Genomic DNA, 26757 nt, shown 5'->3' with positions numbered 1-26757 from the left:
GGCGATCTTGAGTCAGAGTGCTCATCACTCAGTATAGGCGTCAGGTCTGCTGCGGATAAGATGCGGCATGTCACTCTTCGGATGGCCGTTGTCATTCTTTTTACAAAGGCAACTTGTTCATTCCAAGAAAGGTATTTCTTTTACTTTCTCATTCAACTAACTTAGTACAAAGTTTTATCATTGATCAATTGGTTTTGAAAAAAATATATGCTTCGTTTTCCAGCTGTTGAGGTTTATAAAGGTTTGACTGATTCAGGATCGTTGTTACCCGCTCAAGTAGCACATCGAAAACCGATAATTTCAAATGTTTATGTTTCCATAATCAGTTTCCATTTGTTGAACTTTTCTGAGGCAAAATATTCATGTATCTTAACACTTCCCCGGCGAAGTCACTAACTGTTCGAATTTGAAATCATACGAAACGACGAAAAAAATGAGGATAATATGTTCTTTCATTATTCGATGAATGTTTAAAGTGTAACAAGCGGTCATGACTATTAAACAGCGAATTTCATACCGATTGAAGTTATAATGGTGGAGATTGATATTAAGACTATTTTTAACGAGACACGGGAATTAAAGACCAAGAACAAAAGTTCAAAAAACTTATTGCACGGTGTAAATCAAACATTGAAGTGAAATAAAAAATATAAAATGCATGTTAAGTACTAAAAAAGAAGAAATGTTTCTATTTAACCTTTTATTCAGTAGGAAATAATAACGTTACCGGAAAATACTTGAACAATAATAATTTACTTGACTGGCAGCTGAAAAAGCCACTTGGGTCGTCAACGGACAGCGTGCAGCCGTCTCAGCGTATTTTTACGGCGAAGAAGCAAAAGGGAGGCGAAACGGAAACGTAGTACTGGGTTATGCTGGTGCACCATGGGACAGTTTGAATCGCTTCGATCGTCTCCCTCTGTGGCAGTAGTTCTCATATAATCGTTTGCGATCGCCGCGGTCTGCGACCGATCGCCCGGATAGAACACGGGCGATAGCTTGACAAAGTCAATGTCTAGTTCGCATGTCTTGGTCTTGACCGTGCACAAAACACAATAGCTATTTGCATTTTGTTTGTTCTTTTGAAGTTTGCCGGACATCACAATTACAAACAGTAACAACGGTGTCCAGTCTGGCAAAAGTAGGGTTTGAGAATTATACCAATTAAAAAATAACTCCAATGATTTTGAAATGATTTACCATTTTTTGGTTGTTAAATGTCAACCGTGACCAATTTTTTGCTTGGTATTCCACGCCGCCAAAACATTCTCAGTAACGTAAAACATCAGGAGAGAAATCAGTGGCGTGAAACATCAAACGCAAACACCGCCACTATTCGCATTTCTTTCTTAGCAACGTCTTGATTGATATAGATTCGCACCGTTTCCAGGCACTGCTATGTCTCCAAAGAAAAGTGCCGAATAATCGGGCTTCCTTAAGCCTGGTTTTCACTAGCGACGCAAGCACAAACACAAGTGCAAGCATAAGTAGTTTGTCCCAAGTAAAAACGAACGTCGACATTAGCACAAGCACATTATCGTAAGAATACGATGTTTACTAATTAGAAGGCTTCGTTCTCGACTTCGTTCTCTAGGCAAATATTGCGGCAGAACCCCGGGCGGCAGAAACTCTCAGGCATCGAATGTTGATGTCTCCTCCACTCTTGTGACGAAGGAAACGAAAGCGACTACAAAAAGGAGGAAAACGAAACATTTGGGTTTATAGATATTTTTAAAGAAAGCATTTATCCCCATTTCTTTCGCTACTCGAGTCCACGCTTGTGCCTTTTTGTTTTTTTTTGTCTACACTCCTCCGAACAATCTCTTAAAACGTTTATCAAAATCAACCGCGGCTTCTGCGAATTTGTTCAAATACTAGAACGAGTGCTTTATCTGGCTAGACAAGGCCAGACGTAAACAATTTTCTTGTGCTTATGCGATGTTTCGTTTTCAAACGAATGCAAGCACAAGCGCAAGAAAAAGAAAAGGAAAAATTTTGATCCTTGTGCAAAAAACCTTGATGCTTGCGTCGAAGCCGTTTTCACTATGAAATAAGAGCTGTTATGCTTGCGCTTGCGTTTGCGCTTGTGCTTGTGTCGCTAGTGAAAACCAGGCTCTACACTTGTCTATTAATCTACCCTATCTATCCCTACCCTCCCAACCTTTTCCCACCTTTTGGGAGACTTACATTGATTACATTGTTTGTAACCGTCCATTTCCGTTTTTACTTAGCTTTTTCAGCCCCTGAAGAAGGTTAGTTTTGTCTAACCGAAATATTAGACAATAAAATTTATTAAGCCTTTTTAGCTGTCCGATCAGCCTTGCATTTGATTTACATTGATTGTTTATACAAGTAATGATTTTTTAAGATAATTTGAGTCATCTTTTATATTCCCTCAGAGACAAGGTTGGCAATCTTCTAGAGCTTCTGCTGAATCAAGACAAGTATGACTTAAGGATAAGACCAAATTATGACGGTAGGCTGTTTAAATATTACACACCTTTTTTAGCAATACGACGACTCGGCGAGCAAATAAAAGGAACGATGTTCGAAACTCAGCCAGTGTCTTTCTGTTGCAATCAAAAGCGTAGTCCGACAAAACTAAAGTTGTTTGTTCCAGGCTCTCCGATTGTGGAGAACAATGTTGTTTTGATGTTGTTATCGTGTGCTTGATATTGGTTGATCAGTAAAAGGCAGCTTTTTGATCGGCAAAGGATTACTTTATGGGGCCTGCAATCACTTTTTTACCAAACCCAAGGAATTGTGGTCGCGGTAAGATCAAGGCGCAAGGAATTGTGGTTATGCGCGAATGGAAGATTCACGATGCGCAGTGGAGCTCAATGTGATCCTCGCGCTAATGCGACCTCGTTGATTTTCGCTTTGATATGTTACCAGGCGCGAGGCAGAATTTTAACCAGTGATATTTTTAAGTTAACTGAAACAGTAAAGTACTCTGCTTTTCAGTGGAAGCTTTGCTTTTGGGGGGGGGGAGACTGGGGGGGAAGACTAGCGTAAAACATTTTGCATAACCAATGCCTACATGACATGAAAGTGCACTGACTCGAAAGCGGATCCTGCCTGAGTTCTGGGCAGACTAAATCGTAAATCGCTTCCTGCGGAATTATGTCATTTTTATGTGGAATTTGATCTACTTATATTGGTCTAAAAAACCGTATCTCAGATTTTCCTTTTCTTGCTCCATTAATTTTTTTATAAATTTTTAAACTTTAAAATGGCGTTTTTAGGTCTTCTTTAGGATTAAAAATTCATAAAAAATTAATGGAGCAAGAAAAGAAAAATCTGAGACACTGTTTTATAGGCCAACATATGTAGATCAAATTCCACATAATAGTTCAGGCTCTCACCTAAATATGTTCTCAATGAAACCTAATGTTGCGCAACATCATAATTGCAAACAAAATGTTGACGTTGCTTATTATGGTCTATATGATCACAAATAAAAAATTACAATCTTTATTCAATAAGCTTTCAGAAAATATATACTTTATTGGGGTTACCATTGATTGTTTGCACACAATTTCACTTGAAACGAAAACGCCAATTTTCCTTCCGTGATACCTTAACGTATGTTTAAACTTCCTTGATATCGGTACATATATGTGAAATATGGTGTATTCTTATATTAAATCTCAGTTAAATTTTACAATACTTAACCCTTTCAAACATAAAAAGTAGTACAGTTCATAAAGTTACTGCAAGCATCAGTTCCACATCGTTCTTCCCCTTTGGCAGCATTTCTACCATTTTGGTATATTAGTGTATTTAATCCAAATTTGCCAACATGTTGGAATCGATTGAGCAGGATTTAAACAAAATCAGTGTTATTAAGGTGAATTTCCAATGACGCATATTTTTTAACGTGCGTAAAAAAGTTTAGAGACAATGTATTAACAGCTGTATGAACGACTTGCCTAAACGTGTACGCAAATCATTCATTCTTCGTCTCTAAAAAAAATTTACGCACGTAAATGCGCGTAAAAAATACGCGTCAGTGGAAATTCGCTATTAGTGTTAAGTATTTTGTGTGGTCATATGTAAATGTAAGGTCAAGTCTGCTAGGGGTCGCTGGAAGCTCATTACGTCGGAGCTAACTGCTTATCCCAAGTTTTGGTAGCAATAAGCAATTAGGAGTATTTCAACTCCCACCTACATGGGATGCTAGTCCATCGTAGGATTACCTATTAATACACGCACGTCTTACCCAAGCGTCTTACCCAAGTAAAGCGTCTTACCCAGGCGTCTTACTCAAGAACACAACACAATGACTACAGCCTGCAGGGCTCCGGAGTTCAGCACTAACCATTAGGCCACTGTCCTTCTTTTGCTTTTTTTCATTTCCAGAGGGGCCTGTTGTCGTTACAGTTGGCTTTTATTTGTTGTCTATCAACTCTATAAATGTGGTTGACATGGTTAGTACTGTACTTCATTATGTTCCCTTCAATAGCATTTACATTTGCTATTGTTTCTAATTTTAAATATTTAGCGAGTATTAAATTTAGCGATTTTCCGAAAATTTTAAAACAAATAGCTATATCATGTAAACCAGTTTTTAATGGACATATAGCTAAATTAGACAGTGTTAAATTAGACCAAGACAAATTTGGCGAGTTCTAAATTTAGCGACTTTTGCCCAACTCGCTAAAATTGCTAAAAATAGTAGCCGCTAACAAAAGTAACCTTAAGGTATCTTCATTAAGTAACAAACTACCGAGTGCTTATGGATTATGTGGGACGATTAAATGCAGAGAGCCACACAACGTAAAAACATTGTTCAAGAGAACGTACTGGCATAAAATTTCGGTTAAGCTTTCAAGGACTTCACGAATCCACCAAAGTGGTCTAAAAACAAAAATTTCTCCCGCGTTGCAGAGAATTTATTTTTAGTTTAACGTATGGCAAATATTATAGTAATTTTTTTAATTAACCAATATTTCCCCATTTCGTAACTCATTCAAGTTTAATAAAATCTTTGTACCTTAATTTAAAATATTCTAAACCTTTGTTGCATTTTTTACGCAAGCGATTTGAAGTAGCAACGCAAGCGCGGAAAATATTTCAGCTACTGATTTTTGATAATTGTGTTTTGTTTCCTTTTCAAGGATTTTACATTTGATGTGTTCTTAAGGCAACAGTGGATTGATAAAAGGCTGGATCATGGAACTAATCATACATTGTACCTGAGTAATCACGTAATTGACCTTATTTGGATACCAGACTCGTACTTCGTGAACGCCAAAGATGGTGAAATGCATGACGTCACAAGCAATAATGTCATGATTATGTTGGCTCCTGGAGGTGTGGTTAATTACAATGCACGGTAGGAAAATATATCGAAAAGGAAAACATTCATTCACTTGACCAATCACAAATGACAATTTCCTACATAATTCCAATCGACAATTTTCATTAATTTCTGTATACTCTTGTTATCTGTAAAATGAGGGCCAATGTCTGCAGATGACAAATCGAATACGGATGGTGGAAATACGCAAAGTAAAATGATGCGGATTAAAAGTAATAATACAATAATAACTACATAATATGACAGAAGGCATAACTTTAAGTAAATGGCTCACGCACTTATTTTGGGTTTCAATGCATCTAATATTACGAGGTGTACCTGCTAATTTACAGGCGTGCCCCTAAAAAGGATCCCCAGGCTCATTGCGAGGTTTGTAAACAAGGGTTGAAAATTTCATATCAAGCGGACTTTGGAAAAGTTTCTTTTTATCGGCAGTAGTAGTGAGAAGGGTTTTGGCTCAGAAAGGCTGCTGCATAAACATTTGGTAATTCTGGTGGAGGTTAACAAATTCCATCTCTCTTTTTATGAACCATGTCTATCCCTGCCATGTTTCCTTTGATTGTCTTCGGCCGGCGAAGGTTTGGTTTGTGCAGTAACACCGAAAATTCATCTTTGGATAGGAGGGGGAAATCGGTGGGAAATTGCTCCCTCTTAACATGGGAATTTTTTTCTGCTTTAAGCTGGTGAATTCGTAAGACCTTTCGCCCCCGTATGTTCCAGTTGACATTTTTAAACTTGTCGGTTATGCTCTATTGGAAAGTCGCGACAATTTTTCTAAAAGTAGACTGTCTACAGCCCTCAATTTTTTCGATCGAATAAGCGGGGAAAGAACGGCGAGAGAACTGGATACCAGCGAAAAACGGAAGGCACGCTCGCGCCCTTCCCTCTCCCCCGAGCTTCGCGCTCACGCTCGCTTCGCTCGCCGATTCTCTCGCTCTTTTTGCGTTGAAAAATAGAGGCTGTAGACAGTCTATTCTAAAAGTTGTTTGCTCTCTGTAAAAAAGTGTTACTGAGCACCTTTCAACGTTGCGTGAAGGTTGTGTGAACGTTGCGTGAAGGTTGCGTGAGGTTGTATCACCTTGATGAGATAAAAAAAGGAAAAAACTGACAGCTTTGTTGCTTGGTGTTGATGTAACTGTTCTCGTTAGTCCGGCGGCTTAGCTCGAAATTTTAGCTGAATTGTGCACTTTTTGATACAAGCATGAAACTTGGCACAATGAAAGTGGTCACCGACAGAAGTTTTTTCAGATATAGTGCCAAGCCCGAAAAACACCGGTATCCATGGAAACCGTACTTTATCAAAATCAATGAAATTTCGTGAAATATTTGTTTGTCCTGGAAGTGATATCAAGTCGCACGTACAAAATTTAGAATGAAATGCTGTAATTTAGACTGCTCACAGCCCTATATTTTCCTATTTTTCTTCTGTTAGCGAACGGTCCACCGATCGCGAGAGACCTGGAGGCTAGCGCAAAACGAAAGACGTCAGGGAGCAGAGGGCGGGGAACGAAAAATCTTTTGCAATAATTTCCTAGTAAATTATTGGTATCAAACACATGGTAAAAAATGACAATTGTAAGGCTAATTTAAAGCATTCACATCTGTATTTATGAATAAAAATCTACAATAAAAGGTTTATAAAAGCACAAGAAGAAGTACTTCGTGGGGGTGGGGCCTCTTGGCAGAAAATTTCATTGCTGTTTACTAGCTGAAAATAGGAAATTGGCGTTGGCACTATATCAAGAATTGATTAGTATACGAATGCTTGTAATCCCGCAAAGTTTGGTGCTTGTATCAAAAATCGCACAATTCAGGAGCTAAGCCGCCGGACTACGTGTGTTTACACGAAATTAAAACTTTCGACTTTTTGATGCTGGCGGTAGGGCTTTCCACAAGTTGCTCGGCAACTTTTTGGCAACTTTTCATGACTCGAGCAACTTTTTTCCTCTTGAGCAACTTGTTGCATTTTGAGCAATTTGTAGACCGAAGATCTCCGAAGATTATCCGAGTGTTCAAAGGCAATACGAACGTTTCCGAAGATTTACGAAATTTGCCAAAGACTTTCGGGGAACATCTGAAGACATTTCAACTTTCGGCTCATTTTGCATTAAAACATTACAAATCTCGTCCAGCAAACATGACGTCATTGATATCTTCACGATTTTTCTCAGTTAAAGAAATCCTTGTTATTTAAAAATTTTCCCCTTAATATGTTATTTAGATACTTCTTTTGCTGAGAAATTGCATAAAACTGCTTAGAAATCTTACTCTCAAAGGGAAATTAACAAATATTTAGAGAAATTCTCTTGATTAGAAGCAGCGTTTTGGATTTTTTGGAGCAACTTTGGAGCAACGTTTATTATCAGAAGCAACTTTTTTGGATTTTTGGAGCAACTTTGAGCAACTTTTTGAGAAATTACGGGCAACTTTTTGGGAAATCTCGAGCAACTTGTGGAAAGCCCTAGCTGGCGGGGAATATAGAGGTGGCAGTTATTAACTCATAAAAAACCTTTTTGAATAAAAATGAGGTTTTATTCAAGATTGCCCGCAACAGCAACAAAAACGCAGTTTAAAATTGTTATAGTTCATTACGTCATACTATATTATGTATTACCCGGATGTGAGTCCGCGATCTTGTACACGTGCTAGAATACAGTTTTAGTTCCGCCATCTTGTGTGTTGTTGTTTCTGCATTTCTCCTTCGAAAACATAACAAAAATGGTTAAAAAAAAACTGCATCGGGACGTAGGTTTCTTGGAATAAGCAGCACTCTAGAATCTGCGCCGTGTAGTTTTCGAAGGTACAGCGCTTGTTCGTAGGCGGCCCTTTTGAATACGTGTAAATAAGGCAAACCGCCTTAACGTTTAATTTTCGCTTAATGTCGATCGTCCCAGAAGGCAACTTGCTACTGAAGCAAATACCATGACGTTTCAATAGTTTTAATTTGTTTTAGGTTTGAACTAGTTTTTTAATTATTGCAACGGCCTTTTTGTTACCTGGTTGATATTTCAGGATCACTATTAAAGCATATTGTCCCATGAATCTGCAAGATTTTCCAATGGACGTACAAAGATGTCCCATCACCATAGAAAGTTGTAAGTGCATTGCGTTGTTACTATTAAGAACCCACGAGCTGGGCTGGGCTGGGCTGAACACCAGTCATGTATGACAGGTTATAAGAAACTGAAACCACTGAAATAGATAAACTGAATCAAATACTGTTTGTCTCCCTCACATTCATGTAAACTGCAGATAAATGATTAAATGAATAAAATCATCCTCGCGGTGTGCAAGCAATTAAAGCAATTGTATTTTTTAGTCTGAAAAAATGTCAACAGCTTTGGTCCTAATGTCCGGCATGTGGAGTAGACGACAATATGAGAGGCATATTTGTGAACTGCGGATAAATGATGAAATGTTCCAAAAAATGCAATTGCTTAAATTGCTTACACAATCGTTTCATGCGGGACGGCTGTACACAGGCTACACTGAAATAGGTTTACCAAGTTTAAATAAAAAGCTATATTGTTTTATATAAAAATTTAGATAAGAAGCTGTTAAAACTACGTGTAAGCGTTTTCGTTTATTGAGATCATCATCAGCGTGTTTTACTTCTTTGGTTATGCTGTTGAAAGAGGAGCTCACTCATGATTATGTTCGTAGATGGGTACAGTGATACTCACATCACTTTTCGATGGGAAACATCAAGTGGAATGGACTTTGTACCCGATACTCTGCAAATGCATCCTCAGTACATTCTTAGCGGCATGGAACTGTCAGAGTCTTTTACCGCTTATGTTGCAGGCATGTTCATTTATTACAATATATTAGTCCAATATATAAGAACATTCTGTGTTTTTTTTATTATTCATCGATATCATCACTGCTTCTACTGTACTGATTGCTCACCGTATGCGTACTGATTTCTCCTTGACAGTTCTTTGACTTCTTTTCCCTTTTAGTATGCCGCACAACTAGCACGGAAATTTTGTACCATTAAGTGCTTTCCACATAAAATATTTTTTTGATCCCTAACAAGTCTGGCGAACGTTATAAATTGATCATGTTGAATAATCAAAGCAATCGATAACTTGCCCATGTAGTCTATCGATAAGTCACGGATTAGTCATTGATCATAGTTATAATCAATGTCTAATCTGATAACCCATCGATTACTCTTTAATGTCATCGATTTATTAAGTCTGGCATAATATGCCGCATATTCTTCCTTTTTTATCATTTAAATCACACAATTAAGGATCAGTTCTGTTTTGAACAGGAAGCATGTATTTAATCAGATTTAAAGCCACGGCACTGCACGGCAAAACGATCCAAAAAAACGAGTTTCGTGGCACTTAATGAGAAATGCCATGGCTTTTCTTGCTATGTTGTTCTTGCTGTTGGTCTTTGTTCTTAGATCATTTGAATGTTCTGTTCTTCATTCTTTAATTCTTTTTTTATTGTTCTCAGCTAACTGGACCGGAGTGACAGCAACATTTGTCTTTGAACGAATCTACAGTTATTTTATCTACAACGTATATGCACCGTCAGTGATTGTCGTCATCTTGTCGTGGGTTGGTTTTGTACTCCCACGTGACACACCACCAGCTCGCGTGACACTCGCTGTCACTGCGGTATTGACAATTGTTACCATCCTTACTATGCTGAATAGTTCTATTGCCAAGGTAGGGAGGGCGAGGAGGGCTACTTTTATGATCAGATTCCATATTTGGAAACCTCCTTGTGCATGCTCTTCGTTGGAGACCACCTTCCGGTCGTAAGCGACCACTTTTCCAAAATTCCATTTTCTTCCAGTCAGATCTGGTGACGGCGACCACGTTTAGTCCTGATGGTTTGATATTTGCCATTTTTTTACCTCCGGTCAGCCGCCATTTCACATGATTACTTCGGGCGCCAGTTAGGTAACGAGACGCCTAACAACCCTCGTGTGAAGAGATACCAAAGTGAAGCTTTGGTATCCGATTATCGCGAGTGAGTATTGTTTCACCGTGACATGGAAACTTGGAAATTATACTGGACGCGCTAAAATAACTTCCAAGTAATGTGTTTGTTCCTGGATAAAGCCTTACAGATACATTTTTGTGCACGGCCGATTAAGTCACTGGAACGACCTCTTGCAAACGGCTCAAAATCTTGACCCCTTGACATTTCGGGTGGCTGCTTAAGAGAGGTTCGACTGTACACATTAATTTTAGTCGGTTATGTATCTCTTTGTTTTCTAGGTAAATTACGTCAAAAAGATTGATGTATACCTTATTTGCTGTTTCTTATTTGTCTTTGCATCCCTGGTGGAGTATTCGATAATTTTACTCGTGTCATCGCAAGTGAAAAAAATGCAGAAGAGGCAAGACGAAAATGAGACACTATGCAGTAATGTAAGTTGAAAACAGTCAACTACGTTTAAGCTATGTAGAGCAGATCGGTTGTTCCCAGACAGGTCTCAAGATTTCCGGTAACAGCAACAAACTGCTTTATTCCCACGACGATGACTTCAGAAGTTAAAACACTACGTTCAAACTCATTCCATAGAATGTTCTGGACGTAACTGATAAATTAACTGTTAGACAATTTTTGTAACATTATTTATGCATCTTTTTCTATACATTTTTTATGTAGCCTGATCGGTTCATGACACTACAATTTTGTGTTTCCAGCTGTGCAATTGGCAAACTGAACACGTTTTTATTTCCAGCCAATAATGAACAATCCTGACTTGTCGACACGTCTTTAGGGAGTGTTTATTTGGTAGGGTAACTTTGGTGTAGATTAAACCACGGACAGTCATTAGATAAACTCCGCTGTACGATGACGTTTTCGTGATAATTTACTCTGCATAAACTCAGCAAGGTAACAAAGCTAAAACGAGAACACTTCGTTTCAACCAAGACTGATATCATGCGTACATTCTGCCAAACCAATTTCCATGAATTATGTTTGTTTTTGTCCACAGGAAGAATACAGTCGTGAGAGTGACACCCATTCCAGCAGCGTCTTAACCCACAGCAGAAAGGGAATCAGGACCGCCATGAACTTCGTCAAAACTCGCATTTACACTGTTTCGTTCGTTGCTGCTCTGGACGACTACTCGCTTTATGGGTTTCCAGTTGTTTTTGCCCTTTTCAATGTCGTTTACTGGTTGGATACTTTTAATTGGATCTAATGCAGTTTAATGATAAACAGACAATAATAAGTAGGCCAACAACAAGTACGCCAAGATACAAGAAACTAATAAAGTCATAAAACAGTCGAACCTCTCTTTACGGACACCTCTTTAATAAGGAGACCTCTTTATTATGGACAATCTCCGATATCCTAACAAAATTCTCACATATTTTATTAAGAAAAACCTCTATAATACGCACCCTCTCTAATACGGACAACGGACATCTCGGCGTAAATTCATATAAACTTAACCTCTCTATTACGGACACGCTGGTGATCAGGTGATGATAGTTTGTAATTTTTTTATGGTTACAAAACCAACGCTTTATTTGCCTTAGACGTTTTCAAAATTGTGCTTAATATTACTTTTTTACATGTAGCACCCGGGATATTTAGATTACTTCATGGAAAGTGCGCGCGTACGGTGTTTACGCACGAGTTGTTGACGTATCAGAAATCGAACGAGTGAGCGGAGCGAACGAGTAAGATTTCTGATACAAAACAACGAGTGCGTAAACACCGTACAAAGCACTTTCCATGCTGTAATTTGTTTATTTTATAAATACAGAGATTTTTCCACGCTGAACTGTTTTTTTTATTGTTATAATACCCCGGTACAAGCACACAAAATGAAAGTACTGTAACGCCATAAATTCTCCGATAAACTCAGCGTTATAACTTTGTTTAATCACAACAACTCGAATCTACAACTGAGCACATGGTATTGCACCATCAACGTGTCACGTGACTAAATAGTTCTCCAGGGGGGTACCCTAAGGCGCTAGCCTAACATTACACCACTCCCCCCTTTATGAGCACTGTCGCAGTGCATGTCCACTATGAAAGTCACTTCTGAGTGTTCTGAAGCAATTTGAATGTAACACAACAAACTAAAAGTCTCTTACGACTGTTCATGAACATGACAAATGTCCACAGTTCTCAGGCAACATTAAAACACCTGAACTTGTCAATTTGCTTTATCTGTTCCATAAAGTCTATCAGTTCTTAGTCATCACTGGAAAAATCAATTAACCAGCCACCCAAGTCCCGTACCAATTTGGTGGCTTTCGCTGTCTTGAGGGTCTTCCATGAGCACTGGAATCTGCCTCAGGTACAACTTGTCCAGTTGGCTTCACGGTTTGACGACTGAAATCCTCTGGATTACTGTTATCTGCACTAGCCATTGGCAATTCCACTTGAGGTTCGGGTTCCCTCACATCATCAGGCTGCTCACGGTTATCACCCCCATTGCAATCACTCTGAGGTCTCGGGGTAGCATCATCATTCTCAGGTCTCAGAGTAGCACCAGTTTCCTCTCCTCCCAACGTCGACTCCGTTTCAACAAGCTCAACTCCCTCTCCATCACTAACTGGAGCTGACTGTCTATCTTCGACAAAAACCGGAGAATCAACATCCGATGCCTCTTTACTCTTCTCTCGCTGATTCGATAGCTCTGTCTGCCTTTCTGTAATCCATCCCTCCAGTGGAGGCCCAAGGTAAGGCTTTAATCGGTCTGAGTGAACAACTTTTGGCTTTGCCTTCTTGCTCTTCTGGATTCGGTAAACAACATCTGATAGCACTGATATCACCAGGTAAGGTCCCTCCCAAGGACAGTCAAGTTTAGGGTTTCTCCCTTTCTTTCTCTTCACATTGTGCAGCCAAACAGAATCACCAGTACTGAATGGTCTTCCAGCAAGTCGTTTGTCATAGTTCCTCTTCTGGCGCATGGCTGCCTTGTTCAAATGTCGCCTAGCCAAATCATGTGCACTGGCCAACCTCTTTTGAACAGCCTGGGCATAGTCCATGTTGAGCGGCGACGAATCAGGAGGTGCCTCTGTTATGGCATCCAAGGGAACTTCCAGTTCTCGACCCAGCATTAACAGATTAGGCGAAACCCCTGTCGACTCGTGTACAGCACCTCGATATGCCATCATGCAAGCTGGAAGCTGAAGATCCCAGTCCTTTTGGTCCTCGTTAATCTTTCCACGCAGCATTTCAACAAGAGTACGGTTAAAACGTTCCACCTGCCCATCAGATTGGGGATGCAGTGGAGTGGTGCGAGTCTTCTCAATGTCTAACAGCTTGCAAATTTCAGCAAACACCTTTGATTCAAAGTTAGTCCCTTGGTCGCTATGAAGTTGACGGGGTACACCGAAGCGACAAATGAACTCGTCCACTAACTTCTCAGCAACAGTAGTGGCCTCCTGGTTTGGTATTGGGTAGCTTTCAGTCCATTTAGTGAAATAATCACTAACCACCAGTATGAACTTGTTCTGCCGTGGAGTTTCTGGCAGTGGGCCAAGAATGTCAATCGCAATTCGTTCCATGGGAGCTCCCACCACGTACTGTTTCAACGGAGCACGACGTTTCTTTCCCCATGTTTTCTTTGAAGCACAGACATGGCACCTGGTAACCAGTGTGTGAACTGCTGATGTAAGTCCTGGCCAATAATAACGAGACTGAAGAGCACCTATGGTCTTTTGTACACCGCGATGGCTAGCTGTCGTGTGACTATGATGAGCTTCGAAAGCAGTCTGTCGGAGACTCTCCGGAAGAACAACCTGGTCAGTCGTCTGATCTCCTGCGTCACTTTCCCATTTGCGACAAAGTACACCATTTCTGAAGAGCAGCCTGTCCCATTGTGCCCATAAGGCCTTTACCGCACGACTCTGAGGTGACACATCCTCCCACAATGGTTTCCTTTCACTGGCTTTCTTCCATCCAATAATGACCTTGAGATCAGAATCTGCTTCCTGCTGCTCCCTCAAAAAGGTGGAAGTCCACGTTGGTTCTAACTTTACAGTCCCACAACGATCACCAACAGGACCTTCACAGTTTGCAGGTTGTTCATTGTCCTGGTTTGGGGCACCAACATGAACAAAAGTCACTTGCTTCTGTGACTTCCAACCTACACACCACTTACAACGGTCATCACAAGGTCGACGGGAGAGCGCATCAGCATTCTGGTGTTGCTGTCCTGATCGATATTGGATCTCAAAGTCAAAAGTACTTAAGAATTCAATCCAACGTGCCAGTTGTCCTTCAGGGTCTTTTGCCCTAATGACGGAACGCAAAGGGGCATGGTCAGTTCTTACGCAGAATCTTGCACCCTGTAAGTAATGCCGAGGTTGCTTTACAAACTCAACAATTGCCAATAGCTCACGACGAGTCACACAATAGTTCCTTTCAGACTTAGACAATGTCCGGCTCGCAAACGCAATAGGTTTCTCCACCCCGTCCTGAAGCTGTGATAACACTGCACCAATTCCATGGTCCGATGCGTCGGTGTCTAACACAAACTTCCCCTCTCTGGTCGGATAGGCCAGGACTCTACAGGACGTAAGTAAACCTTTTAAGCTGTCGAAGGCCAGCTAACATTGCCCTGTCCAAACAAACTCTGTCTTAGCTTCTGTTAGCTTATGCAGTGGTTGAGCTACAGCTGCGAAATTAGGGATGAACCGGCGATAATACGAGGCAAGTCCAAGGAAACTTTTGACCTCTGTGCTGTTCTCTGGAATGGGCCATGTACGAACTTGTTCCACTTTTCCAAGGTCTGCAGTAATGCCTTCTTCTGTGACCACATGTCCAAGGTACGATACCCGTTTCTGAAAGAGGAAACACTTCTTCGGCTTAAGCTTAAGTCCTGCACATGCTAGTCGCTCAAACACCTGCTTCAACCGCTCTAACTCTTCTTCAAACGTGCGTCCCATAACAATCACATCATCAAGGTAAATCAAGCAGATCTTCCAATGAAGGCCCTTCAACACAAGTTCCATCAATCTGGCAAATGTACTTGGTGCATTGCACAGTCCAAATGGCATGACATTCCACTCATACAACCCGCTTGGAATAACAAATGCTGCCTTTTCCTGTGTGTTCGCATCCATGGCCACTTGTCAGTAGCCAGAAGCAAGATCTAGCGTGGAGAACCATCTTGAGCCGCTTAAAGCAGCGAGTGAATCGTCAACTCGTGGCAAAGGAAAGGCATCCTTTACAGTTGCTGCATTTAATTGGCGGTAGTCGACGCACAGCCTTTGGCTACCATCCTTTTTACTGACCAGCACAACCGGAGAGGACCAAGGACTTGACGATTCTTTTACCTTCCCTTTCTGCAGAAGGTCAGCAACTTGTCGTTCGATTTCACCATGTTTCCAAGGAGAGGTGCGTCGAGGCTGTTGTCGGATTGGGGGCACATTGCCTGTTTCAATTCTGTGCTGTGCCAGATGTGTAGTGCCCAAATCCCCATCTGAGAGAGAGAACACATGTTGGTAATTGTACAACAACTCCTGTAGTCTCTCAGTTTCACTGTTAGTCAAGTTCTCAGTACTCCTTCCGAGAAGTTCCTGTAAGGCCTCTGGTAAAGCCCTTTAAATCTTTCCTGCGATTCATGCTTGTTGACTACTCTAGCTTGGCTCACAACAGTCTCACGATTCTCTTCAGTAAGCTCCAGCAGGGTGACATCCATAACCGGCGTAGCTAGGGCTACCACAGTCTCAGCAGCTAAGTTGTAAACTTCATCAGAAACATTGAATACACACAAAGGGACCACTCTGTCCTCTCTCACATCCACCAGAGTCCTTGCAACATAAAGGCCCTTTTGTTGCAAGTGTGAGCTGAGGCAAGGCTCTAACAATCGCATGCCTAATTGAGATGCCTTCGGATTTAAGGTCGCAGAGCGCTTGTGAACGGTGACTGGGACGACCACTTCAGTGTGAGGTTCAATAATTGTTGACCTTCGCACCATACATCTGGAACTGAGAGGTTGGTTTTTGAAATCAGAACAGTCAAACACTTCTCCATTAATTGAAACCTGGTTTTTAACAATGTCAATCTGTGAATCGACTTGTGACAGGAAGTCCATTCCAAGAATACCCTCATCTTCAATGTCAGCCACAATCACACACATTTGAAACTCTTTAGTACCCAGGTGCACTAAAACATGTCCCACACCATGTGTTTTGGCTTGCTGACCATCAGCTAGGGTTCAGCGAACTGAACTCAAACTGAACTTGACACTGTCAGGTAAGGAATCAAAAATCTTGAATGACAAAATAGAACAAACAGCACCAGTGTCTATCAACCACATCACACGAGTTCCTCCAATGAAGCCTGGCAGATAAAGACCTCGCAATTTATTACTAACTTGTGACCTTTTCATGGGAAAAGCATTGTTCACATCATGTCCAAGTGTAGGGCCAACATCATTCCTATTCAGGCATCCCCCGGGCCCTTGGGTGACACCCTGCTCGCGTTTCCCGAGTCTGCACTGACTCTATCTTGTGACTTGCTTTTTGGGCAGTTACGACGGCAATGGCCAAATTCTTTGCAATCCCAGCATTGACCATTTCGATTAGGATAACGTGGAGCATTTGGGCTTCCAGAGGTGTTCAGGGTCATAGTCTGGGAAAGTTGCTGAATCTGCTGTTTCCTGACGCTGTTGTTGCATTTGAATGTCAGATCGTAACATGTCCAACTGGGCTCTCAACAAATCAGGCTCCTTTCCAACTTCATCCACTGAGCGAACCTTTGAAGAGCTTCCTCGCCAATCACCATCCAAAAGACGAAATGCTTCCAGTTCACAGGCCAAGTGTCAGGGCTTCGTCCATAGTTTTTGGTTTATCCCTCCGTAGTCTAAGCCTGTCATCTTGATCTTTGATAGCGTCAATAAAATGCTGAACGGCAAATCGCTCTTGGGTATCAGGAGACAAATCCTGGTAAGCTAGACTGGACATACTCCGAATATCTGCAGCAAGAGCTTGAACAGTTTCGTTTTCCTGCTGGCGACGGTTGTGCAGACGTGCCTGGTGCAACTCGCGTTGTTTTTCGACACCGAACCGAAGTTCCAGCTTGTCAACAATCTTCGCGTAATTTCTACAATCGCTATCAGACATGCCATTGAGCACCTTTTGAGCTTCGCCGCGAAGACTTGCGGCCAGGAATACAGCAGCTTCATCTTCGTTTCAACCATTAACAACAAACAACGCTCAAAGTGCTTTAAATAATCTCGTAGCGACTGAGTACCATCATAATCTGCGGGATTCTTTACAGGTTTGCTAAACTTTCGGCGATTTGTAAACAAATCAGCTGAGTTATTACTCGGTTCGCTCTCTGACGACGCGAACGGATATGAAGAGTAAGTACCTGAATTATTCAACTGGTTCTCTGATGCGAACGGGTTTGCAGAGTGGACTCGGCGACTTGACCTTTCTAAATTTACTGATCGATCCAAAGATAAATCGGACGTAGGTGTAAACGGGTTTCCAGATTTAAAAGGGTTAACTGGCGTTGAACAACTCATACCTTTGACTCCTGAATCCACAATTGAGTTTTCCGCCATTGCAAATGGACGAAACCACACAAGTAAACACACCAGCAAAATCTCGAGGCAGAACCTCACAAATCGACAAAATTCGGTCGCACAAACCATCCAAATAGTTCCATCGACTACAGTTTACCGTAATGTTCGGGTTTTCTTCACCGCTGCCACCAATGTAACGCCATAAATTCTCAGATAAACTCAGCGTTATAACTTTGTTTAATCACAACAACTCGAATCTAAAACTGAGCACATGGTATTGCACCATCAACGTGTCACGTGACTAAATAGTTCTCTAGGGGGGTACCCTAAGGCGCTAGCCTAACATTACAGTACCCTAATTTACAAAATGATAATAACAACGAAATCGTTGAAAAAGACATTTCATGAGATTATTCTCGTGTCTTAAAATTGTTCTAATTGGATAAGAAATCGAAGAGTTTTTCACTTAACAAGTACAAAAATGAAATATAGACATAAGGACTAAGAATACGTAACCGTGCTATTGCAAGGGAGGGCTATCTTCATCCGAAGAATCTAAAATACGTTTAACACGCTTGAAGGTGTGCTTTCTTGTTTCTGAGTATGCATTAGGCGTCTGACTTACTGTGTTTATACAAATGTTAAAGTGTCCTCCATGAAACACGGCTCCGCTAAATACACTTGCTCCAGGCAATGTTGGACTGCTTGACGACTGAAAACTACAAGACAGAGTTTCAGCTTCACTCTCTGTAGCCAATGCTCGATGAACTTTTGCAGAAAATTCAGTCGAGGTCGCACTCAGTATCCTTGACATGTTTTTTTGCTGTTGTTGGGAAATGTGGCTATAATTGTTAATGCTTTGGAAATTTTTGTGGCCCGAGAGCTGCATAATGTGACTGGGAGGTATGTCGCTGTCGTTTAGTTTTTGTACCATACGTTTTCGAGCGCTGTGATTAGTCAGTCGTTTACTTGAAAGGCCTCCTTTTTCCGCCATGGTTTTCATCAGACTATTCAATTTGTTCTGACCCATTGCACTTGATTTAAACCACAGTTTTTTCGACGAAGGACTTTTTGTGTAATTTATTCCGAGATAGAATGGCGCATCAGGTTTATTCATCGCGTCAGATCTCTTTTCGGAATAAATTTTGTAAACGGCAACTGGATTTCTTTCAGGTGGACCGTTTGGTGCTGCGAAAGCCTTCGGTTTAACAGCTCTGACATTTCGAGGTTCAGCTCCCGTTCTAGTTTTCGTTTGACGTTCAGAATACTCTAGGTATTCAGTTCCGTCGGCTTCCATGTGAAGTTCCACGTCGCCCCAAGTCATCTGCCGATGTTCTTCACAGCCTCTCAAACCAAAATGCACCGAATTGAAAAGCCAGACTGTGTTTAGCAAAGCTTCGGCATTTGAGATTCCCAGTAAATTCTTTTCGAAAAGAATGTTTTCCTCCACATCAGTCAAAGCTTCGTCTGCGTTGGGTTTGTTCCCTTTGCCTTCTTTTTTCAGTTGTTTGCTGCGAGCTTCCAGACATTTTCTTGCTTGATCAAACACAGTGTCTTCGATAATACTCGCTGAGTATTTGCGTTCTCTTAAATACCGGTTAAAACTTGAGAACAACCCTCGAAGGCTCGATGGTTCATAGTCTTGGCCATCTTTTCTTTTCACACTAAGAATGAATTCACTAAGGTAACGGCTGAGCTCTTCTGGTTGGATGTCTTCAATTTTTGTTTGTTCGTTTTTCTCCAGCAGAAATGTAGAAAGCAGCTTCACATCCCGCTGCGTTTTTGCTCAAGTGTTTTTGTTTTCCTGCTCTGTAATATATTCTTCGATGGGTTTACTTAATGGTTTAAACCTACTGCCAGAAGATTCAGCCATAGTTGTTAATGAGAACGTTTTAAACCGTTCACAAATGTACTGCGAAAGGCCAAAACCCTGCAAGCGATAACTGTCAAGCAGTGAAAAAGCTAGCGCCATCGACAAAGCTACCACGTTCATTGAAAATGTTGATGCGTTTTGACAGCCGCTTTCTGATTGGAGGAAACGGGTTTCTCACGTGTGAGAAAGTCGTTTCGCCGTTGTCATTGGCTGCGAGAATTTCCGAACCGTGTTTTCAACAGATCAATTCTAACTGTAAATCTCAGTATGTATGAAATAAGTAGCATTACGTTGTAGATCATTTCGTGTGAACAGTGATTCGTATACAGTACCTGTGGCTGTAATGTACAATGTATTACAGTAAAAACCCGCGTATAAGAACCTAGGTTTTTTCAAGTTAGCCTAAACAGGTTCTTATATAAATGGTATTTAGTGTAAAATTAGGCTAACTAGGTTCTTAATTAGGTTCTAACTTTTGTTCAAGAAATAAAGTATAATTTTTAAATGATCTGGTCTTTAATGTCCAATAACAGTATTCTTGGGGGCTACATGGATGCAGATTTATTTTTGAATTCATGTATTGTGATTTCATAAGGTTCATCTGTTCATCTCAGTTAATAATTATATTCAAGGAGGACAAGTTTTATGTAACTATGCTGTAACTATAAAGTGTACAGACTGTGTTATAAATATATTTTGAGAAGATTTTTTAATTCTATACTTTTGAGAAGATTATTTTTTTTCTTTTTTTGAAAATAAGAACCTGTTTTAGAATTTTGGCCTAAAATGGTTCTTATGTGAAGGGTGCTTAAAAATAAATTTTAGCCTAATAGGTTCTTAAATGTTAGGTTATTATACGCGGGTTTTTACTGTACTATCAGAAAGAATGCAAGCGCGAGCTCGTTAGGCGAACAACAAAATGACAGCATTCTCTGCATAATCATCAACATATGACATAATAGCTCGACTACCACATATTCTGTTACAATAATTGTAAAAACAAAGCAAAATTATCTCAATAACATCAATTTGAAAGCAAAAATTAAACGAAAGAATATAGTAACTCATTTTCGTGGTTCGAATTTGGCATCTTCGAGAAGACTTTTGTCTTGATCAGGAAGATTCTGTTGCATTTCAATAGTTCTACTGTTCAGAAATGTTGAAGTGTTCAACAGCGTCAGATGATTCTCCAAGCGCTTTTAATAACTTCAAAGGCAGCTAACTAAATCTAGGTTTCTCGATAAATTTCCAAATTTGACACTCGTCGTGTTTTAACGTTGGTCTACCATGGATCTAGCGTATAAAAAATCATAGTACTACATAGTGCCAAATGAGGCTTAACCCTATTCAGACCGGGGGGGGGGGCTTTTGAGGCCCGCGCTGACTTTGAACTTTTATAACTTTTTTAAGATTTAACCAAACGCTGCCAAACTTTCTGAGTTTTCCTAAAATTTATCTGAAAACAAATTGGTAGGGTTGGATGATGTGTCAGGAACTTGACATCACCATGGCAACGGCATTTTGACAGGCATGTTTTCCCAAATTTGTAATTTTGTGTGTTTCCGTTAATAAAAATCAACTTAAATGGCATTATTTTTACATTTTTACGGGTTTAAAGCACATTTTTATTCATTTTGAGTAGTTTGCAATGATTTTGGGTGGTTTTCTGGCATTTTGGAAAAATTTTGAAATCCAAGATGGCGGATCCAAGATGGCGGCTGTTTTGACATCATGATATAATTGTCACGTGATGTGACGTCACCATCCCACGTGACGTATACCAAAAGAAAGAGTTTCGGACGTACAATACATCCTAAAAGTTTCATGGTGATTGCTTAAATATTCTGGAAGTTACATAGGGGGGGCTTCCGAAGCCCCCCTCCCGGTCTGAGAAGGTCCAAAAAAGCCCGGTCTGAATAGGGTTAAAATCAAGACAATATATAGGAAAAATACTGGCAAAATAATAAATTAACTTATTTTGGAGAAAAAGAGGTGTCTTCCTTTTTGTAGGCGAAAAAATATAGGATGTCCTGAAATTTTAATTTAAAATTTAATGTTGTTTTTAAAAACACAAGATGCGGGATCTAACCCATAAAAAATGACAACTATGGTATTAGAATATAAAATTTGTGCTTGACACTGACTTGTGCTAACGCGAGAAACAAATTTAAAGACTTTTCGACCAAATAACTCCGGCCTTAATCGGATTTTAAAACGCCAATGGCTTTCTAACGGTTAAGTGAACCGTTAAAAAGCTGACTTCATTTTTTTAGGCCCCGTTTACACGGGTCCGGACAAATGTTTGCACGGACGAATTTTGTACCTGGACCGCCTGTTTACATGGGTCCGTGCAAATTTTGTTACAGATTGCAGTAGTGTTTACACGGAACCATGCAAATTTTAGACCAGTCGCGGCATTTGAATGGCTTTTTTACGTGTCTGTTGTGATTGGTTATCGCTAATGTTTAACGACCGTATTTACAATCCACAATCCACTTTGCCTTATTTTATTCTTTATATTTTTCTTCATGAGGAACTTTTATTTTAGCGTTAATTATTGGAACAGAATATAATCACGTAAAAACTGGTGAAATATGCGTACCACGAGACAACCCAAAGGGCCTTTGATGCCACTTGAACTCTGTTCCTGGATCGGTTTACAGTATAACAGTAATACAGTCAAAGCTCTCGTAAGCGGATACCCTGGGGACGCGAAAAAAGTGTCCGTAACTGGAGCTGGCCGCTTACGAGAATGGTTTTCGTAAGGGGCCACTAGAGGTGTAGGGGATAAATGGCCGCTTGAGGGATCTTGCCATGCTAACAATAACCGGACGGACGTGGATGACGACAAAACAAGCACTGAAATATGGCACTATAATTACTTTAAAATCATTATGACGAACGGCGATGTGAAGTTGATTGATAAACTCAAGATGCAGAGGTTGTTAATAGGATTTTCTTTGAGGTGTCCGCTTACGGGAGCTTAAAAACAAAGAAAAAGTCTTAGTCGTAATCTCCGAAAGTGTCCGCGGCCGCTTACGGGAATGTCCGCTTACGAGAATGTAAAAATACAGAGTTTGTATGGGAGTTAAAACGAGGTTTCAAACAAGGTGGCCGTAAGTAGAGCTGTCCGCTTACGAGAGTGTCCGTTAAGAGAGCTTCGACTGTATATGAATAGATCAGTCGACACATTTCTTTATGGCGCGATGGTAAACACCGTAACATAATTTATTGAAATTTTGAAAGGGAGACAGGAGAAAAGCGCTTCCTATTTCAAATTTTGCGCTTTACTATCAACATGTATATCAGAACTTACGTGAACTCGTCGTTAGTTCCGTTCGTTCGTTTACAGTTTGAATTAAATTCTGTAAATGTTTCATTATCATTTTTCTGTGACCATAGTTATGTGTGAAGAACTTTTAGCTTTTCTTTGCAGTTTCTTTTCTTGGCCGTTTGTGTTGTTTTGACGGACTATCTCGAGCTTTATCGCCCAACACATCCAAAGCGTTTTTCCAACTGATTGTAGACACATCGTGCCTTTCAAGCCAACAAGATTTTATAACAGAGTTATTTCGTTGCTCGGTGTTAATTTTTGGCAGTTTTGTTTGGCCGCCAGGATGTTTTCTACATTCATTAGAGCCTTTGTCTTCTCCACTGATAGGTGGCAAACTTAAACAACGTTTGTTTCCTTCCTTGTGTTCTGTACCATCGCCCACAGAAATATCCGGCAACTTTAAAACTTGTTGGATGGCGTCATTTTCTTCGTTATACATAAAATGTCCGGGAATTTCGTTAAGTTCTTTGTCGAAAACATCACAAAGACTGCTCTCCGTATCCAAGGTGATTTTGCCAAGTTTCCGTTTATGTTTGCTACGACCCTTGCGAGCTCGAGAACTCTTCATGGCGTGCTAAATTTTGCCGTCGAGTGTCAGTTGTCCTGATGTGCTTCACCAAACAATACAGATAAATGTCACATGAAACATGTCACTTAAAACATATTTTCAGCACAGTTCAACTCGTAATCAAGTAGACTAACATCATAGCGGCTAATTATTTGGTCGGGAGTTGTGCACAGATGGCGCGAGTACGGTTTCACTATTATCTCTTCTGACTAAAAAATAAATCTTATCTGTATAAACGTTGCAACACAAGCAGTGAAGAAAGTTGTTTGGCAAAGTAAGACCTCTATGCCATCCTGAATAAATTACTATTTTATCCAGTTGACTGTTTTTCAAATAAATTAAATTTCAAGTTGGTTCAAGTTCTCTCTTGGGACATTCCAAATACAATCAGGCTGTTATGAAACCTTTCAAAGACACGTTCAATTCCTATTTGGCCAATGACGTTAATCCCTTGACAAATAGCTCGGTATTGAAGAACGGAGACAAACGTCGACGAAATGTTTTATCCTTCTATTTGCCTTTCATTAATTTATTGTCTTATCCCAAGTCTATTTTATGTCGCTTTAAATAAAATAGAAAAGTTGGAAATTATTCACCAGCTCAAGTTATTTTGTTCTTCAGAACTAATACATAGCGGCAGTGTCGTCTGGATTGTTGCGATCAGTTTTTTTGCACGTGTGAACAATAACTTCGTACGTTTAAATAAATCACAACACGAGATCTTTATGAGGTGATAGTTCATGAAGTAATGTATTCCAATCATTTCCAAATTTTCCCCATAACTACGGAGATTCGAAAACAATATCGCAAATTTGTTTTGTAGACTACAAACTACACACTAATTAACAAATAAACGGCTTTCCCTCTTCCTCGCCAACTCTCTGTCGATAGAAACGCCGAGCTTGCCGCCGTATAAGGTAGCTTGGCCTCAAGATTGCAAAACAAAGATTGCAGTAAAGTCAATTTATACCCATATAAATACCATGTAAACACCATGTTCCTTGATGATGCTTTGGCCGGTTCACTAAATATAAAAAGATCCCAAGGCATTGAGTACAAAGTCAAACAAGAGACGTGCATGGTTTGTCAAGCTCGTCTACATGAATTCGGGCTTAACGTCGCAAAAAGCACCAAAGAACCTTACCACAGGTTTTGTAGCAACAAGAACAAATGGGCTAGCGTATCACATCGAATGAAATCAAAAGAAATTTTCAGGTTTTGTAGCAACAAGAACAAATGAGCTAGCGTATCACATCGAATGAAATCGAAAGAAATTTTCATCGAACTTAAATTCGATTTTGATCGGTCATCGAAAGTATCGAACACAAAACTTTTTTGTAAATCAATGATTTTCGAATTCACAAACCATAACTCCAAATTCCGATTTTTCGAGAATTCGTTACTGAAGATGAAGACAAATGCATATTTCGTTATAATTACTATTTATAAACTCCCTTTTTGTCTCGTGACGTCATGACGACACGAGATAATACTACAGGGGAGAAGGTGCATTCCATGCGTGTTTGCTTTCTGGGGCCGCGGAATTTTCCCGCCATGTCAATATTTTTCCCACCATGTCAAAATTTTCTTTTTTTTAGTAAATGTTTAAACAAAACAGATGCAGACTTCTCAACCTCAAAGCACTGGAAATCTGGAGATTGAGGTCAAAAAATCTGGAGATTTCAGTCAAAAACCGGGAGATTGATCAAGGCGCTAATCAAATGACTTGTTACTCTGTTTTTTCGTGAGATTTTTTTCGTGAGATTTCTGTTTCTCGTCGTGAGATTGAAGCCGTGAAAACCGTGAGTCTCAGGACAAAATCGTGAGACTTGAGAGGTCTGGAGATGCTGTTTGCACTGACAGTTGCGTTTATTTTTACGCTTTTTGTTTGTTTTTCTTAGTGATAAAAGCAATCACACGAGATTCCCACCATTCTAGTCATATTAGTCAATCAGATAATAGCTACCGTTTCGTGAGAACAATGTGTTTTATGATTTTGGTACAGCAATAGGGGAAAAGCATGTCTTAAACAGGATTGCGCCTTACAGAACTGTAGGTATGTCCACCGACAATATGTCAGGAAAACCTTTTTTTGCCGTTTCCATTTTTGATTAGATCCGATTTCAAAGAAGTAATAGACCGTAGTAGTCGAACCACATGTGTGCCTTTACTTCAGTCATAGTTAGTAGAGGTGAACTAACTATGCTTCAGTTGACTAGCTAGCTTAGGCAAGTTAGAATTTGTGCTGATTAAACTAGTTCAAAACAACTGATCCCGTGGACATTATTTTCCTTGTGTGTCTTCAATTTGAGTATTACTCGAAGACACACGCGAAAGGTCAACCATGAAACTTTGCTTGGTAGTGTGCGTGAGTTTATTGAAACATGAGGCTGAAAACGTTCTTATCAGTCACAGACACAAAACAATAAAGGAGAATCTGTGACTTTGTTGACCTTTTCTAGATATTTAAGAACTATCTGTGACAGATAAATGCTTAATGAATCTGTGTGTGTGTGTATTCTTTTTCTGCTGTTATCGGAGTCCTATAACTGTTCAACGACTACATGCTGCAGTGTACTTTGAATTTAAGTCAAGCCTACTTTCGGCTGCTTGGAAAAATCGCTTTTGATAAGGTGTCGGAAACAAGTCGCGTGACAATAATAAGTACAAACATTATCCGCCTGACAGAAATAGCAACGATCAATTAGTATGAATCAAGATGGACGCTTAATTACCGTGATAGTGGTTGAGGTCACACTTAGACTTTTCCTGTGGTTAAGGGCTTTTACTATAGTAAAAAAAAAGTAAACAAAAGTTAACTATGGTAAACTGTGCTTGTTGACTTTTACATTTTCCAGATGGCTTCTTGTCCAAATGTTGTCAATCAAACTGCAATTTGATGACTAAAACAAATATGCTCAGACATTCCACTTTCACTCGCTTGCATGTCGCCTGCAGTGAGCCATGGATTCAGAACGCGTGGTCCTTACGATTATTGCTCTTCTTCTATTAATCGCTGCTATCCAGAAAGCTCAGAGATTCAGATTTAGTGCCCTGAACATGTATTTTCTTCTGAGCAGACGACGGCACGACTTACCCACTGCTTACCACTGCTCTCCTCGCAAGGCGAATGCTGAGAAGACAAGCTTCTGCGCGGCGAAGAAGAGCGGACATTTGT

At 40.1% G+C, this 26757-nt stretch overlaps 1 protein-coding gene across 2 annotated transcripts; it reads left to right on the top strand.

Annotated features, from left to right (window-relative positions):
* On the top strand, window positions 1-11903 carry LOC144658797 (gamma-aminobutyric acid receptor subunit beta-1-like). 2 transcript variants are annotated; one of them, XM_078519281.1, is made up of 9 exons: window positions 1-131; window positions 2400-2476; window positions 4363-4430; window positions 5121-5338; window positions 8336-8418; window positions 8987-9127; window positions 9794-10008; window positions 10567-10719; window positions 11295-11903. In XM_078519281.1, exons 1-9 carry the CDS (start codon window positions 61-63, stop codon window positions 11502-11504), a joined length of 1236 nt encoding a protein of 411 aa, XP_078375407.1. In that variant the 5' UTR covers window positions 1-60; the 3' UTR covers window positions 11505-11903. The 2 variants fall into 2 exon arrangements, with proteins under 2 accessions (XP_078375407.1, XP_078375408.1); XM_078519282.1 differs by lacking the exons at window positions 1-131; window positions 4363-4430 and having other exon boundaries at window positions 2433-2476; window positions 11295-11901.
* The last annotated feature ends 14854 nt before the right edge of the window (window positions 11904-26757 follow it).

The sequence above is a fragment of the Oculina patagonica genome, chromosome 6, assembly GCF_052425735.1.
Source record: "Oculina patagonica isolate OP01 chromosome 6, crgOcupat, whole genome shotgun sequence".
Lineage (NCBI taxonomy): Eukaryota > Metazoa > Cnidaria > Anthozoa > Scleractinia > Oculinidae > Oculina > Oculina patagonica.
This window is presented reverse-complemented; position numbering and strand designations above follow the sequence as displayed.

What these genes read in the sequence shown, in the direction of transcription:
- LOC144658797 (XM_078519281.1), top strand. Translation starts at nt 61, where the DNA reads ATGCGGCATGTCACTCTTCGGATGGCCGTTGTCATTCTTTTTACAAAG. An exon ending in ACTTGTTCATTCCAAGAAAG is followed by an intron (nt 132 to 2,399) that starts GTATTTCTTTTA and finishes ATATTCCCTCAG; the next exon opens with AGACAAGGTTGGCAATCTTC. An exon ending in TCCCATCACCATAGAAAGTT is followed by an intron (nt 8,419 to 8,986) that starts GTAAGTGCATTG and finishes TTATGTTCGTAG; the next exon opens with ATGGGTACAGTGATACTCAC.